The sequence below is a fragment of the Leiobunum rupestre genome, chromosome 3 (assembly GCF_980474605.1).
Source record: "Leiobunum rupestre chromosome 3, qqLeiRupe1.1.hap1, whole genome shotgun sequence".
Taxonomy (NCBI): domain Eukaryota; kingdom Metazoa; phylum Arthropoda; class Arachnida; order Opiliones; family Sclerosomatidae; genus Leiobunum; species Leiobunum rupestre.
The window spans coordinates 6,833,640-6,848,973 of NC_143386.1; the positions used below are offsets into that span (position 1 = coordinate 6,833,640).

At 31.4% G+C, this 15,334-nt stretch overlaps 1 protein-coding gene across 1 annotated transcript; it reads right to left on the reverse strand.

Annotated features, from left to right (window-relative positions):
- Positions 1-461: 461 nt before the first annotated feature.
- On the reverse strand, positions 462-1,786 carry LOC149949242 (uncharacterized). The gene is made up of 3 exons (XM_090169399.1): positions 1,618-1,786; positions 1,211-1,317; positions 462-1,097 (listed from the first exon to the last, which is right to left on the reverse strand). Exons 1-3 carry the CDS (start codon positions 1,784-1,786, stop codon positions 462-464), a joined length of 912 nt encoding a protein of 303 aa, XP_090025525.1.
- Positions 1,787-15,334: the final 13,548 nt, after the last annotated feature.

The following is a 15,334-nucleotide window of genomic DNA, read 5'->3' on the forward strand; positions in this document are numbered from 1 at the left end:
TCCCAAATTAATTTTAGATCAGCTGAAGCTCGCTTAAATGTTTTCGCGTTGTCGGTGAAGACCGTTTGGGGTAGTCCTCTCCGTGCCACAATACGACGAAATGCCAAAAGAAATTCGTAGCTTAATAAATTTGGAACCAGTTCTAGGTGTAACGCTCTGGTGATAGCGCAGGTACACACACATATATATGATTTTTCCAATTAATTATTTACTTTTTATGTAAAGTCGTCCTGCGAAGTCTATTCCTACGACTTCAAATGCTTGAGTTTCCTGAACTCTCTCTTTGGGAAGAGGGGCCATCGGCGCTTCTCCTGGTTGCGCTCTCGCTCTTTTGCACATCACGCAACGCTTGACTATTTATTTTGACAACTGCCTTCCCGCGATCACCCAGTACCTTTCTCGAGCCTGTGTTAGGGTACTTTGAATACCTAAATGCGATACTTGTTCGTGGCAACGCATTATCAGAAGCTCAGATAAACGTACTTTTTAGGTAGAATGATAGGGTGCTTTTGTTCCTCGGTGAGATCAGATTCCTGAAGACGACCTCCTACGCGGAGAGGTCCGTCCTTCAGAATCGGTTTTAGCGAGGCGATATTTGAACTCTTGTTTACCGTTTGATTTTCTTTTATGGCAATTATTTCTTTGGAAAAATGTTCTTGTTGGGCGCTTTGAACCCACGCTATTTCGGCTTTTCTCATCTCCTCCGCGGTGATAGGTCCTCTCCCCGTTGGAACCCTTCTTGTTAGATTCGCGAACCTCCAAACGTACGTGGTGATTCTGAATAATTTATTTATCGAATTGTGCCTCTTCAAATCTATGGTGTCGTATAAGGAAATTTCCCTTTTCTTACATTGGACGACCATAACAGTCTTTCGAAGTTCTTCATTTGATTGAATTTGTTCTTCCGTTGTAAGAACTACTGGCGTGGCAGGCCAGTTTGAATTTTCTGACTTTAACCATTTTGGTCCTTCCAACCAGAGACTATTCGTGACCAGATCCTTTGCCTTGGCTCCGCGCGTTGGAATGTCCACCGGATTATCTGACCCGCTACAATGATTCCAGTCTTGAGGTCTAGTGAATTTGTTAATTTCAGTTACCTGGTTTTGAATGAACGGTAACAAAAATTGGTTGACTTGACCCAGTCAAGCGCGATCCGAGAGTCGGTCCAATAGTAGGTTTTAAGAACTTCAGAGTGGAACGTCTCCGTTACCTGATCCGTTAACCTGGCTAACAGCAGACATCCCATCAGCTCCAGGCGTGGAATCGTCAGCGGTTTGAGGGGAGCTACTCTCGCCTTTGAGGTAACGAATGACACTCCTACAACGTTTGAAGCAGTAACGTAACGGATATAAATGACAGCAGCTTAAGCTTTAAAATTGCTGTCACAAAACCCGTGGAGCTCAATATTTACGATATTTTCCTTTTCTTTGAAGTAGCATCTACTGATCTTCACCTTTCTTATTTCAGGCATTTCGTGACACCATAGAAGGAACTTGGTTTTGATTTCTTCTGGTATTTCATCGTCCCATTTTAATTTTTTACTTTCGTCAGCTTTTTTTGTCTCCCCATAGATGTTGAAACAACATTTTTGCTCGTATAAGATACGGCGCTAAAAACCATCCGGATCATAAATTTGGGCAACTGCGCTTAAAACCTTCTTCGTGGTAGCTTGTACGGTGTGCAGTAAATTTTCTAATTTGGTAAGGTCGAACGATAATTCATCGGAATTTGGATTCCATAGCAGTCCTAGTATTTTGTCCTTCTTGGTGTTTTCGTCTCCTGTCATTTTAACGTTTTCTTTCGCCGCAACTGCTTCATTTCCCCATTTTTCGCGAAGATCTGCCGAATTGGTTCCCAATCATTGTCATCAGAGGCATCCTTTTCTCCGCTTTCTCTTATTCCCAAAGCTTCAATTTCCCAAAATGATTTAATAATTTTCAAAATTTCAGCTTCCGCAGCTACACTGATTTTGACGGTTTGAACGCAAACTGCGCCAACCGCTACGTTTTTTGCCCGGCCGGGCCCTGTATGTCCCACCCTAATTTGGTTCTTACCGCTACGAGGCCTTTGGTAATTCTTTCAAAACCTCCGTCCGCCACTTCAAAATAGCAATCCGCGCCGATAAGAATTCCAATGCTTGCCATGTTTGGCGTAGATTCGCTTGGCGCATCGGCCAGGGGGAGCCCCTTTCTTTTCATTATTTTTTCTACTTCGCTATATTTGACGACGGTAAGCGCGTCGCAGAGGTATGGGACCTCTACAGCCTTTATTTGGATAATCTCCCCAATTCCGTTTACATTCTGGAGAGTCAATTTGACCGTTCTTCTTAAAGATTTTGCCGGATTTTCGTTTCCGAAATTTTGAATTTCCATCATTTCTTCGTCAATGACGGGTAGATTTAATTTGCGAGATATTTCTTCTCTTACGAAACAGGCCTTACTTCCCGTGTCAAGCAGGCAGCGCACTATTTCGCTGTGGTTTGAGCCATTTGGGCTTCTTACTATCGCTTGCGCAGTTTGCGAGAGAACTGATCTTTGGCCTTCCGATACCGCGCTCACTACCTTGACAGCCATCTCTTCAGCGTGTGGCGGTTTCGATAGCCCTTTCGAAGGGACTACTCGGTTTTTAGCTTTCACTCTTTTATTACCTGAATTATGCTCGTATAACGCGACATTATGTTTCCCTCTACATATTTTGCAATTTTTAAATTGAGAGGTACATGATCTAGATTCGTGGCCGTACCTTATACAATTAAAACACCTTCTAGGTTCTAGACCTCTATTTGCTACTTGGGTGGAAAGCGCGGCGGCGGTGGTGGTCCTAGGCAGATTATTTTTTATGTTTTCTTGTTTCTGAGATTTACTTTCGGGCATCCCTTTATTGGATTTTTTGCCTCGCATCATGGCGCATGTTTCTCTACCTTCCACCTCTAATCTCAAAAAGGATACCAAAGCCTCTATGTCCCAATCAATATTACTACCTCGAGCCATAGTATATTTAAGCCTAATATCCTGGGGTAAACAACTAATCAAAATGACACCGAATTTGCTCTTATATCTACATCTAAAGCCTTAATCCCCTTATATTAGATTCGCAGGTGTCATATAGTCTTCTTTAGGCACTAACATCATTTGAGTCTTCTACCTCTTCTAAAGCTCTAAGCTTGTTCATTAAATTTTCGACCACAAGGTCGGGTCTTTTATATCTATTTTCTAATAATTTTAGCGTGACATCATAATTTTCCGCTGACACCTTTAATGAATTGCTTGTGACGATTTTTCTTCAAAACCCTGTTAATCTAAAGCAATTTACCAAAATTTGGTATTTCAAAACGGCAATCTACCAGATAAATGGATTTTGGAACTGAAATTATTCTTCATTCTTAAGAATCAATTCAAAATTTATATCGATTTTCTTAGTGTAGTTAGCATAACAGAGCTGCCAGGCTAATTTATATCAATAATTATTCAAGTTTATTGATTTGTTAATCAATTGCTAGTGTCAATGTTTTTTCAAAACCCCGTTTGACTGAAGAAATTTACCAAAATTTGGCATTTCAACACGGCAATCTGCCAGATAAATGGATTTTGGAGCAGGAAATATTCATAATTCTTAAAAATTAATTCATAATTTATATTTATTTTCTTAGTGTGGTTAGCATAACAGAGCTGCCAGGCTTATTTATATCAATAATTATTCAAGTTTATTGATTTGTTAATCAATTGCTAGTGTCAATGTTTCTTCAAAACCCTGTTTGACAAAAGATATTTACCAAAATTTGGCATTTCAACACGGCAATCTGCCAGATAAATGGATTTTGGAGCAGGAAATATTCATAATTCTTAAAAATTAATTCATAATTTATATTTATTTTCTTAGTGTGGTTAGCATAACAGAGCTGCCAGGCTTATTTATATCAATAATTATTCAAGTTTATTGATTTGTTAATCAATTGCTAGTGTCAATGTTTCTTCAAAACCCTGTTTGACAAAAGATATTTACCAAAATTTGGCATTTCAACACGGCAATCTGCCAGATAAATGGATTTTGGAACTGAAATTATTCTTCATTCTTAAGAATTAATTCAATATTTATATTTATTTTCTTAGTGTGGTTAACAAAACAGAGCTGCCAGGCTTATATATATCAATAATTATTCAAGTTTATAGATTTGTTAATGAATTGCTTCTGTCGATTTTTCTTCAAAACCCTGTTAAACTAAAGCAATTTACCAAAATTTGGTATTTCAAAACGGCAATCTGCCAGATAAATGGATTTTGGAACTGATATTATTCTTCATTCTTTAGAATTAATTCAAAATTTATATCGATTTTCTTAGTGTGGTTAGCATAACAGAGCTGCCAGGCTTATTTATATCAATAATTATTCAAGTTTATTGATTTGTTAATCAATTGCTAGTGTCAATGTTTCTTCAAAACCCTGTTTGACTGAAGAAATTTACCAAAATTTGGCATTTCAACACGGCAATCTGCCAGATAAATGGATTTTGGAACTGAAATTATTCTTCATTCTTAAGAATTAATTCAATATTTATATTTATTTTCTTAGTGTGGTTAACAAAACAGAGCTGCCAGGCTTATAAATATCAATAATTATTCAAGTTTATAGATTTGTTAATGAATTGCTTCTGTCGATTTTTCTTCAAAACCCTGTTAAACTAAAGCAATTTACCAAAATTTGGTATTTCAAAACGGCAATCTGCCAGATAAATGGATTTTGGAACTGATATTATTCTTCATTCTTAAGAATTAATTCAAAATTTATATCGATTTTCTTAGTGTGGTTAGCATAACAGAGCTGCCAGGCTCATTTATATCAATAATTATTCAAGTTTATTAATTTGTTAATCAATTGCTAGTGTCAATGTTTCTTCAAAACCCTGTTTGACTGAAGAAATTTACCAAAATTTGGCATTTCAACACGGCAATCTGCCAGATAAATGGATTTTGGAGCTGGAAATATTCATAATTCTTAAGAATTAATTCAAAATTTATATTTATTTTCTTAGTGTGGTTAACAATACAGAGCTGCCAGGCTTATTTATATCAATAATTATTCAAGTTTATTGATTTGTTAATCAATTGCTATTGTCAATGTTTCTTCAAAACCCTGTTTGACTGAAGAAATTTACCAAAATTTGGCATTTCAACACGGCAATCTGCCAGATAAATGGATTTTGGAGCTGGAAATATTCATAATTCTTAAGAATTAATTCAAAATTTATATTTATTTTCTTAGTGTGGGTACCAAAACAGAACTGCCAGGCTTATTTATATCAATAATTATTTAAGTTTATTGATTTGTTAATCAATTGCTAGTGTCAATGTTTCTTCAAAACCCTGTTTGACTGAAGAAATTTACCAAAATTTGGCATTTCAACACGGCAATCTGCCAGATATATGGATTTTATAGCTGGAAATATTCATAATTCTTAAGAATTAATTCAAAATTTATATTTATTTTCTTAGTGTGGTTAACAAAACAGAGCTGCCAGGCTTATTTATAACAATAATTATTCAAGTTTATAGATTTGTTATTGAATTGCTTGTGTCGATTTTTCTTCAAAACACTGTTAAACTAAAGCAATTTACCAAAATTTGGTATTTCAAAACGGCAATCTGCCAGATAAATGGATTTTGGAGCTGGATATATTCTTCATTCTTAAGGATTAATTCAAAATTTATATCGATTTTCTTAGTGTGGTTAGCATAACAGAGCTGCCAGGCTTATTTATATCAATAATTATTCAAGTTAATTGATTTGTTAATCAATTGCTAGTGTCGATTTTTCTTCAAAACCCTGTTAAACTAAAGCAATTTACCAAAATTTGGTATTTCCAAACGGCAATCTGCCATATAAATGGATTGTGGAACTGAAATTATTCTTCATTCTTAAGAATTAATTCAAAATTTATATCGATTTTCTTAGTGTGGTTAGCATAACAGAGCTGCCAGGCTTATTTATATCAATAATTATTCAAGTTTATTGATTTGTTAATCAATTGCAAGTGTCGATTTTTCTTCAAAACCCTGTTAAACTAAAGCAATTTACCAAAATTTGGTATTTCCAAACGGCAATCTGCCAGATAAATGGATTTTGGAGCTGGAAATATTCATAATTCTTAAGAATTAATTCAAAATTTATATTTAATTTTCTTAGTGTGGTTAACAAAACAGAGCTGCCAGGCTTATTTATATCAATAATTATTCAAGTTTATTGATTTGTTAATCAATTGCTAGTGTCAATGTTTCTTCAAAACCCTGTTTGACGGAAGAAATTTACCAAAATTTGGTATTTCAACACGGCAATCTGCCAGATAAATGGATTTTGGAGCTGGAAATATACATAATTCTTAAGAATTAATTCAAAATTTATATTAAATTTTCTTAGTGTGGTTAACAAAACAGAGCTGCCAGGCTTATTTATATCAATAATTATTCAAGTTTATTGATTTGTTAATCAATTGCTAGTGTCAATGTTTCTTCAAAACCCTGTTTGACGGAAGAAATTTACCAAAATTTGGCATTTCAACACAGCAATCTGCCAGATAAATGGATTTTGGAGCTGGAAATATTCATAATTCTTAAGAATTAATTCAAAATTTATATCGATTTTCTTAGTGAAGTTAGCATAATAGAGCTGCCAGGCTTATTTATATGAATAATTATTCAATTTTATTGATTTGTTATTAAATTGCTAGTGTCAATGTTTCTTCAAAACCCTGTTTGACTGAAGAAATTCACCAAAATTTGGCATTTCAACACGGCAATCTGCCAGATAAATGGATTTTGGAGCTGGAAATATACATAATTCTTAAGAATTAATTCAAAATTTATATTTAATTTTCTTAGTGTGGTTAACAAAACAGAGCTGCCAGGCTTATTTATATCAATAATTATTCAAGTTTATTGATTTGTTAATCAATTGCTAGTGTCAATGTTTCTTCAAAACCCTGTTTGACGGAAGAAATTTACCAAAATTTGGCATTTCAACACGGCAATCTGCCAGATAAATGGATTTTGGAGCTGGAAATATTCATAATTCTTAAGAGTTAATTCAAAATTTATATTTAATTTTCTTAGTGTGGTTAACAAAACAGAGCTGCCAGGCTTATTTATATCAATAATTATTCAAGTTTATAGATTTGTTATTGAATTGCTTGTGTCGATTTTTCTTCAAAACACTGTTAAACTAAAGCAATTTACCAAAATTTGGTATTTCAAAACGGCAATCTGCCAGATAAATGGATTTTGGAGCTGGAAATATTCATAATTCTTAAGAATTAATTCAAAATTTATATTTATTTTCTTAGTGTGGTTAACAAAACAGAGCTGCCAGGCTTATTTATAACAATAATTATTCAAGTTTATAGATTTGTTATTGAATTGCTTGTGTCGATTTTTCTTCAAAACACTGTTAAACTAAAGCAATTTACCATAATTTGGTATTTCAAAACGGCAATCTGCCAGATAAATGGATTTTGGAACTGAAATTATTCTTCATTCTTAAGAATTAATTCAATATTTATATTTATTTTCTTAGTGTGGTTAACAAAACAGAGCTGCCAGGCTTATATATATCAATAATTATTCAAGTTTATAGATTTGTTAATGAATTGCTTCTGTCGATTTTTCTTCAAAACCCTGTTAAACTAAAGCAATTTACCAAAATTTGGTATTTCAAAACGGCAATCTGCCAGATAAATGGATTTTGGAACTGATATTATTCTTCATTCTTTAGAATTAATTCAAAATTTATATCGATTTTCTTAGTGTGGTTAGCATAACAGAGCTGCCAGGCTTATTTATATCAATAATTATTCAAGTTTATTAATTTGTTAATCAATTGCTAGTGTCAATGTTTCTTCAAAACCCTGTTTGATTGAAGAAATTTACCAAAATTTGGCATTTCAACACGGCAATCTGCCAGATAAATGGATTTTGGAGCTGGAAATATTCATAATTCTTAAGAATTAATTCAAAATTTATATTTATTTTCTTAGTGTGGTTAACAATACAGAGCTGCCAGGCTTATTTATATCAATAATTTTTCAAGTTTATTGATTTGTTAATCAATTGCTATTGTCAATGTTTCTTCAAAACCCTGTTTGACTGAAGAAATTTACCAAAATTTGGCATTTCAACACGGCAATCTGCCAGATAAATGGATTTTGGAGCTGGAAATATTCATAATTCTTAAGAATTAATTCAAAATTTATATTTATTTTCTTAGTGTGGGTACCAAAACAGAACTGCCAGGCTTATTTATATCAATAATTATTTAAGTTTATTGATTTGTTAATCAATTGCTAGTGTCAATGTTTCTTCAAAACCCTGTTTGACTGAAGAAATTTACCAAAATTTGCATTTCAACACGGCAATCTGCCAGATATATGGATTTTATAGCTGGAAATATTCATAATTCTTAAGAATTAATTCAAAATTTATATTTATTTTCTTAGTGTGGTTAACAAAACAGAGCTGCCAGGCTTATTTATAACAATAATTATTCAAGTTTATAGATTTGTTATTGAATTGCTTGTGTCGATTTTTCTTCAAAACACTGTTAAACTAAAGCAATTTACCAAAATTTGGTATTTCAAAACGGCAATCTGCCAGATAAATGGATTTTGGAGCTGGAAATATTCTTCATTCTTAAGGATTAATTCAAAATTTATATCGATTTTCTTAGTGTGGTTAGCATAACAGATCTGTCAGGCTCATTTATATCAAAAATTATTCAAGTTTATTGATTTGTTAATCAATTGCTAGTGTCGATTTTTCTTCAAAACCCTGTTAAACTAAAGCAATTTACCAAAATTTGGTATTTCCAAACGGCAATCTGCCAGATAAATGGATTGTGGAACTGAAATTATTCTTCATTCTTAAGAATTAATTCAAAATTTATATCGATTTTCTTAGTGTGGTTAGCATAACAGAGCTGCCAGGCTTATTTATATCAATACTTATTCAAGTTTATTGATTTGTTAATCAATTGCTAGTGTCGATTTTTCTTCAAAACCCTGTTAAACTAAAGCAATTTACCAAAATTTAGTATTTCCAAACGGCAATCTGCCATATAAATGGATTGTGGAACTGAAATTATTCTTCATTCTTAAGAATTAATTCAAAATTTATATCGATTTTCTTAGTGTGGTTAGCATAACAGAGCTGCCAGGCTTATTTATATCAATAATTATTCAAGTTTATTGATTTGTTAATCAATTGCAAGTGTCGATTTTTCTTCAAAACCCTGTTAAACTAAAGCAATTTACCAAAATTTGGTATTTCCAAACGGCAATCTGCCAGATAAATGGATTTTGGAGCTGGAAATATTCATAATTCTTAAGAATTAATTCAAAATTTATATTTAATTTTCTTAGTGTGGTTAACAAAACAGAGCTGCCAGGCTTATTTATATCAATAATTATTCAAGTTTATTGATTTGTTAATCAATTGCTAGTGTCAATGTTTCTTCAAAACCCTGTTTGACGGAAGAAATTTACCAAAATTTGGCATTTCAACACGGCAATCTGCCAGATAAATGGATTTTGGAGCTGGAAATATACATAATTCTTAAGAATTAATTCAAAATTTATATTTAATTTTCTTAGTGTGGTTAACAAAACAGAGCTGCCAGGCTTATTTATATCAATAATTATTCAAGTTTATTGATTTGTTAATCAATTGCTAGTGTCAATGTTTCTTCAAAACCCTGTTTGACGGAAGAAATTTACCAAAATTTGGCATTTCAACACAGCAATCTGCCAGATAAATGGATTTTGGAGCTGGAAATATTCATAATTCTTAAGAATTAATTCAAAATTTATATCGATTTTCTTAGTGAAGTTAGCATAATAGAGCTGCCAGGCTTATTTATATGAATAATTATTCAATTTTATTGATTTGTTATTAAATTGCTAGTGTCAATGTTACTTCAAAACCCTGTTTGACTGAAGAAATTCACCAAAATTTGGCATTTCAACACGGCAATCTGCCAGATAAATGGATTTTGGAGCTGGAAATATACATAATTCTTAAGAATTAATTCAAAATTTATATTTAATTTTCTTAGTGTGGTTAACAAAACAGAGCTGCCAGGCTTATTTATATCAATAATTATTCAAGTTTATTGATTTGTTAATCAATTGCTAGTGTCAATGTTTCTTCAAAACCCTGTTTGACGGAAGAAATTTACCAAAATTTGGCATTTCAACACGGCAATCTGCCAGATAAATGGATTTTGGAGCTGGAAATATTCATAATTCTTAAGAATTAATTCAAAATTTATATTTAATTTTCTTAGTGTGGTTAACAAAACAGAGCTGCCAGGCTTATTTATATCAATAATTATTCAAGTTTATAGATTTGTTATTGAATTGCTTGTGTCGATTTTTCTTCAAAACACTGTTAAACTAAAGCAATTTACCAAAATTTGGTATTTCAAAACGGCAATCTGCCAGATAAATGGATTTTGGAGCTGGAAATATTCATAATTCTTAAGAATTAATTCAAAATTTATATTTATTTTCTTAGTGTGGTTAACAAAACAGAGCTGCCAGGCTTATTTATAACAATAATTATTCAAGTTTATAGATTTGTTATTGAATTGCTTGTGTCGATTTTTCTTCAAAACACTGTTAAACTAAAGCAATTTACCAAAATTTGGTATTTCAAAACGGCAATCTGCCAGATAAATGGATTTTGGAGCTGGAAATATTCTTCATTCTTAAGGATTAATTCAAAATTGATATCGATTTTCTTAGTGTGGTTAGCATAACAGATCTGTCAGGCTTATTTATATCAATAATTATTCAAGTTTATTAATTTGTTAATCAATTGCTAGTGTCAATGTTTCTTCAAAACCCTGTTTGACTGAAGAAATTTACCAAATTTGGCATTTCAACACGGCAATCTGCCAGATAAATGGATTTTGGAGCAGGAAATATTCATAATTCTTAAGAATTAATTCAAAATTTATATGCATTTTCTTAGTGTGGTTAACAAAACCGAGCTGCCAGGCTTATTTATATCAATAATTATTCAAGTTTATTGATTTGTTAATTAATTGCTAGTGTCGATTTTTCTTCAAAACCCTGTTAAACTAAAGCAATTTACCAAAATTTGGTTATTCAAAACGGCAATCTGCCAGATAAATGGATTTTGGAACTGATATTATTCTTCATTCTTAAGAATTAATTCAAAATTTATATCGATTTCCTTAGTGTGGTTAGCATAACAGAGCTGCCAGGATAATTTATAACAATAATTATTCAAGTTTATTGATTTGTTAATCAATTGATAGTGTCAATGTTTCTTCAAAACCCTGTTTGACTGAAGAAATTTACCAAAATTTGGAATTTCAACACGGCAATCTGCCAGATAAATGGATTTTGGAGCTGGAAATATTCATAATTCTTAAGAATTAATTCAAAATTTATATTTAATTTTCTTAGTGTGGTTAACAAAACAGAGCTGCCAGGCTTATTTATATCAATAATTATTCAAGTTTATTGATTTGTTAATCAATTGCTAGTGTCAATGTTTCTTCAAAACCCTGTTTGACGGAAGAAATTTACCAAAATTTGACATTTCAACACAGCAATCTGCCAGATAAATGGATTTTGGAGCTGGAAATATTCATAATTCTTAAGAATTAATTCAAAATTTATATCGATTTTCTTAGTGAAGTTAGCATAACAGAGCTGCCAGGCTTATTTATATGAATAATTATTCAATTTTATTGATTTGTTATTAAATTGCTAGTGTCAATGTTTCTTCAAAACCCTGTTTGACTGAAGAAATTTACCAAAATTCGGTATTTCAACACGGCACTCTGCCAGATAAATGGATTATGGAGCTGATATTATTCTTCATTCTTAAGAATTAATTCAAAATTTATATCGATTTTCTTAGTGAAGTTAGCATAACAGAGCTGCCAGGCTTATTTATATGAATAATTATTCAAGTTTATTGATTTATTAATCAATTGCTAGTGTCAATGTTTCTTCAAAACCCTGTTTGACTGAAGAAATTTACCAAAATTTGGCATTTCAACACGGCAATCTGCCAGATAAATGGATTTTGGAGCTGGAAATATTCATAATTCTTAAGAATTAATTCAAAATTTATATTTATTTTCTTAGTGTGGTTAACAAAACAGAGCTGCCAGGCTTATTTATATCAATAATTATTCAAGTTTATTGATTTGTTAATCAATTGCTAGTGTCAATGTTTCTTCAAAACCCTGTTTGACTGAAGAAATTTACCAAAATTTGGCATTTCAACACGGCAATCTGCCAGATATATGGATTTTATAGCTGGAAATATTCATAATTCTTAAGAATTAATTCAAAATTTATATTTATTTTCTTAGTGTGGTTAACAAAACAGAGCTGCCAGGCTTATTTATAACAATAATTATTCAAGTTTATAGATTTGTTATTGAATTGCTTGTGTCGATTTTTCTTCAAAACACTGTTAAACTAAAGCAATTGACCAAAATTTGGTATTTCAAAACGGCAATCTGCCAGATAAATGGATTTTGGAGCTGGAAATATTCTTCATTCTTAAGGATAAATTCAAAATTGATATCGATTTTCTTAGTGTGGTTAGCATAACAGATCTGTCAGGCTTATTTATATCAATAATTATTCAAATTTATTAATTTGTTAATCAATTGCTAGTGTCAATGTTTCTTCAAAACCCTGTTTGACTGAAGAAATTTACCAAATTTGGCATTTCAACACGGCAATCTGCCAGATAAATGGATTTTGGAGCAGGAAATATTCATAATTCTTAAGAATTAATTCAAAATTTATATGCATTTTCTTAGTGTGGTTAACAAAACCGAGCTGCCAGGCTTATTTATATCAATAATTATTCAAGTTTATAGATTTGTTATTGAATTGCTTGTGTCGATTTTTCTTCAAAACACTGTTAAACTAAAGCAATTTACCAAAATTTGGTATTTCAAAACGGCAATCTGCCAGATAAATGGATTATGGAGCTGATATTATTCTTCATTCTTAAGAATTAATTCAAAATTTATATCGATTTCCTTAGTGTGGTTAGCATAACAGAGCTGCCAGGCTTATTTATAACAATAATTATTCAAGTTTATTGATTTGTTAATCAATTGCTAGTGTCAATGTTTCTTCAAAACCCTGTTTGACTGAAGAAATTTACCAAAATTTGGCATTTCAACACGGCAATCTGCCAGATAAATGGATTTTGGAGCTGGAAATATTCATAATTCTTAAGAATTAATTCAAAATTTATATTTATTTTCTTAGTGTGGTTAACAAAACAGAGCTGCCAGGCTTATTTATATCAATAATTATTCAAGTTTATTGATTTGTTAATCAATTGCTAGTGTCAATGTTTCTTCAAAACCCTGTTTGACTGAAGAAATTTACCAAAATTTGGCATTTCAACACGGCAATCTGCCAGATATATGGATTTTATAGCTGGAAATATTCATAATTCTTAAGAATTAATTCAAAATTTATATTTATTTTCTTAGTGTGGTTAACAAAACAGAGCTGCCAGGCTTATTTATAACAATAATTATTCAAGTTTATAGATTTGTTATTGAATTGCTTGTGTCGATTTTTCTTCAAAACACTGTTAAACTAAAGCAATTGACCAAAATTTGGTATTTCAAAACGGCAATCTGCCAAATAAATGGATTTTGGAGCTGGAAATATTCTTCATTCTTAAGGATTAATTCAAAATTGATATCGATTTTCTTAGTGTGGTTAGCATAACAGATCTGTCAGGCTTATTTATATCAATAATTATTCAAGTTTATTAATTTGTTAATCAATTGCTAGTGTCAATGTTTCTTCAAAACCCTGTTTGACTGAAGAAATTTACCAAATTTGGCATTTCAACACGGCAATCTGCCAGATAAATGGATTTTGGAGCAGGAAATATTCATAATTCTTAAGAATTAATTCAAAATTTATATGCATTTTCTTAGTGTGGTTAACAAAACCGAGCTGCCAGGCTTATTTATATCAATAATTATTCAAGTTTATTGATTTGTTAATCAATTGCTAGTGTCAATGTTTCTTCAAAACCCTGTTTGACGGAAGAAATTTACCAAAATTTGGCATTTCAACACAGCAATCTGCCAGATAAATGGATTTTATAGCTGGAAATATTCATAATTCTTAAGAATTAATTCAAAATTTATATTTATTTTCTTAGTGTGGTTAACAAAACAGAGCTGCCAGGCTTATTTATAACAATAATTATTCAAGTTTATAGATTTGTTATTGAATTGCTTGTGTCGATTTTTCTTCAAAACACTGTTAAACTAAAGCAATTTACCAAAATTTGGTATTTCAAAACGGCAATCTGCCAGATAAATGGATTTTGGAGCTGGAAATATTCTTCATTCTTAAGGATTAATTCAAAATTTATATCGATTTTCTTAGTGTAGTTAGCATAACAGAGCTGCCAGGCTAATTTATATCAATAATTATTCAAGTTTATTGATTTGTTATTAAATTGCTAGTGTCAATGTTTCTTCAAAACCCTGTTTGACTGAAGAAATTTACCAAAATTCGGTATTTCAACACGGCACTCTGCCAGATAAATGGATTATGGAGCTGATATTATTCTTCATTCTTAAGAATTAATTCAAAATTTATATCGATTTCCTTAGTGTGGTTAGCATAACAGAGCTGCCAGGCTTATTTATAACAATAATTATTCAAGTTTATTGATTTGTTAATCAATTGCTAGTGTCAATGTTTCTTCAAAACCCTGTTTGACTGAAGAAATTTACCAAAATTTGGCATTTCAACACGGCAATCTGCCAGATAAATGGATTTTGGAGCTGGAAATATTCATAATTCTTAAGAATTAATTCAAAATTTATATTTATTTTCTTAGTGTGGTTAACAAAACAGAGCTGCCAGGCTTATTTATATCAATAATTATTCAAGTTTATTGATTTGTTAATCAATTGCTAGTGTCAATGTTTCTTCAAAACCCTGTTTGACGGAAGAAATTTACCAAAATTTGGCATTTCAACACAGCAATCTGCCAGATAAATGGATTTTATAGCTGGAAATATTCATAATTCTTAAGAATTAATTCAAAATTTATATTTATTTTCTTAGTGTGGTTAACAAAACTGAGCTGCCAGGCTTATTTATAACAATAATTATTCAAGTTTATAGATTTGTTATTGAATTGCTTGTGTCGATTTTTCTTCAAAACACTGTTAAACTAAAGCAATTTACCAAAATTTGGTATTTCAAAACGGCAATCTGCCAGATAAATGGATTTTGGAGCTGGAA

Coding starts and splice junctions, on each gene's coding strand:
- LOC149949242 (XM_090169399.1), bottom strand. CDS start 1,786: ATGACAGGAGACGAAAACACCAAGAAGGACAAAATACTAGGACTGCTA. Junction 1,318..1,617: donor CCAAATTTATGATCCGGATG/GTTTTTAGCGCC, acceptor CAAACGTTGTAG/GAGTGTCATTCGTTACCTCA. Junction 1,098..1,210: donor TAGCCAGGTTAACGGATCAG/GTAACGGAGACG, acceptor ATTCAAAACCAG/GTAACTGAAATTAACAAATT.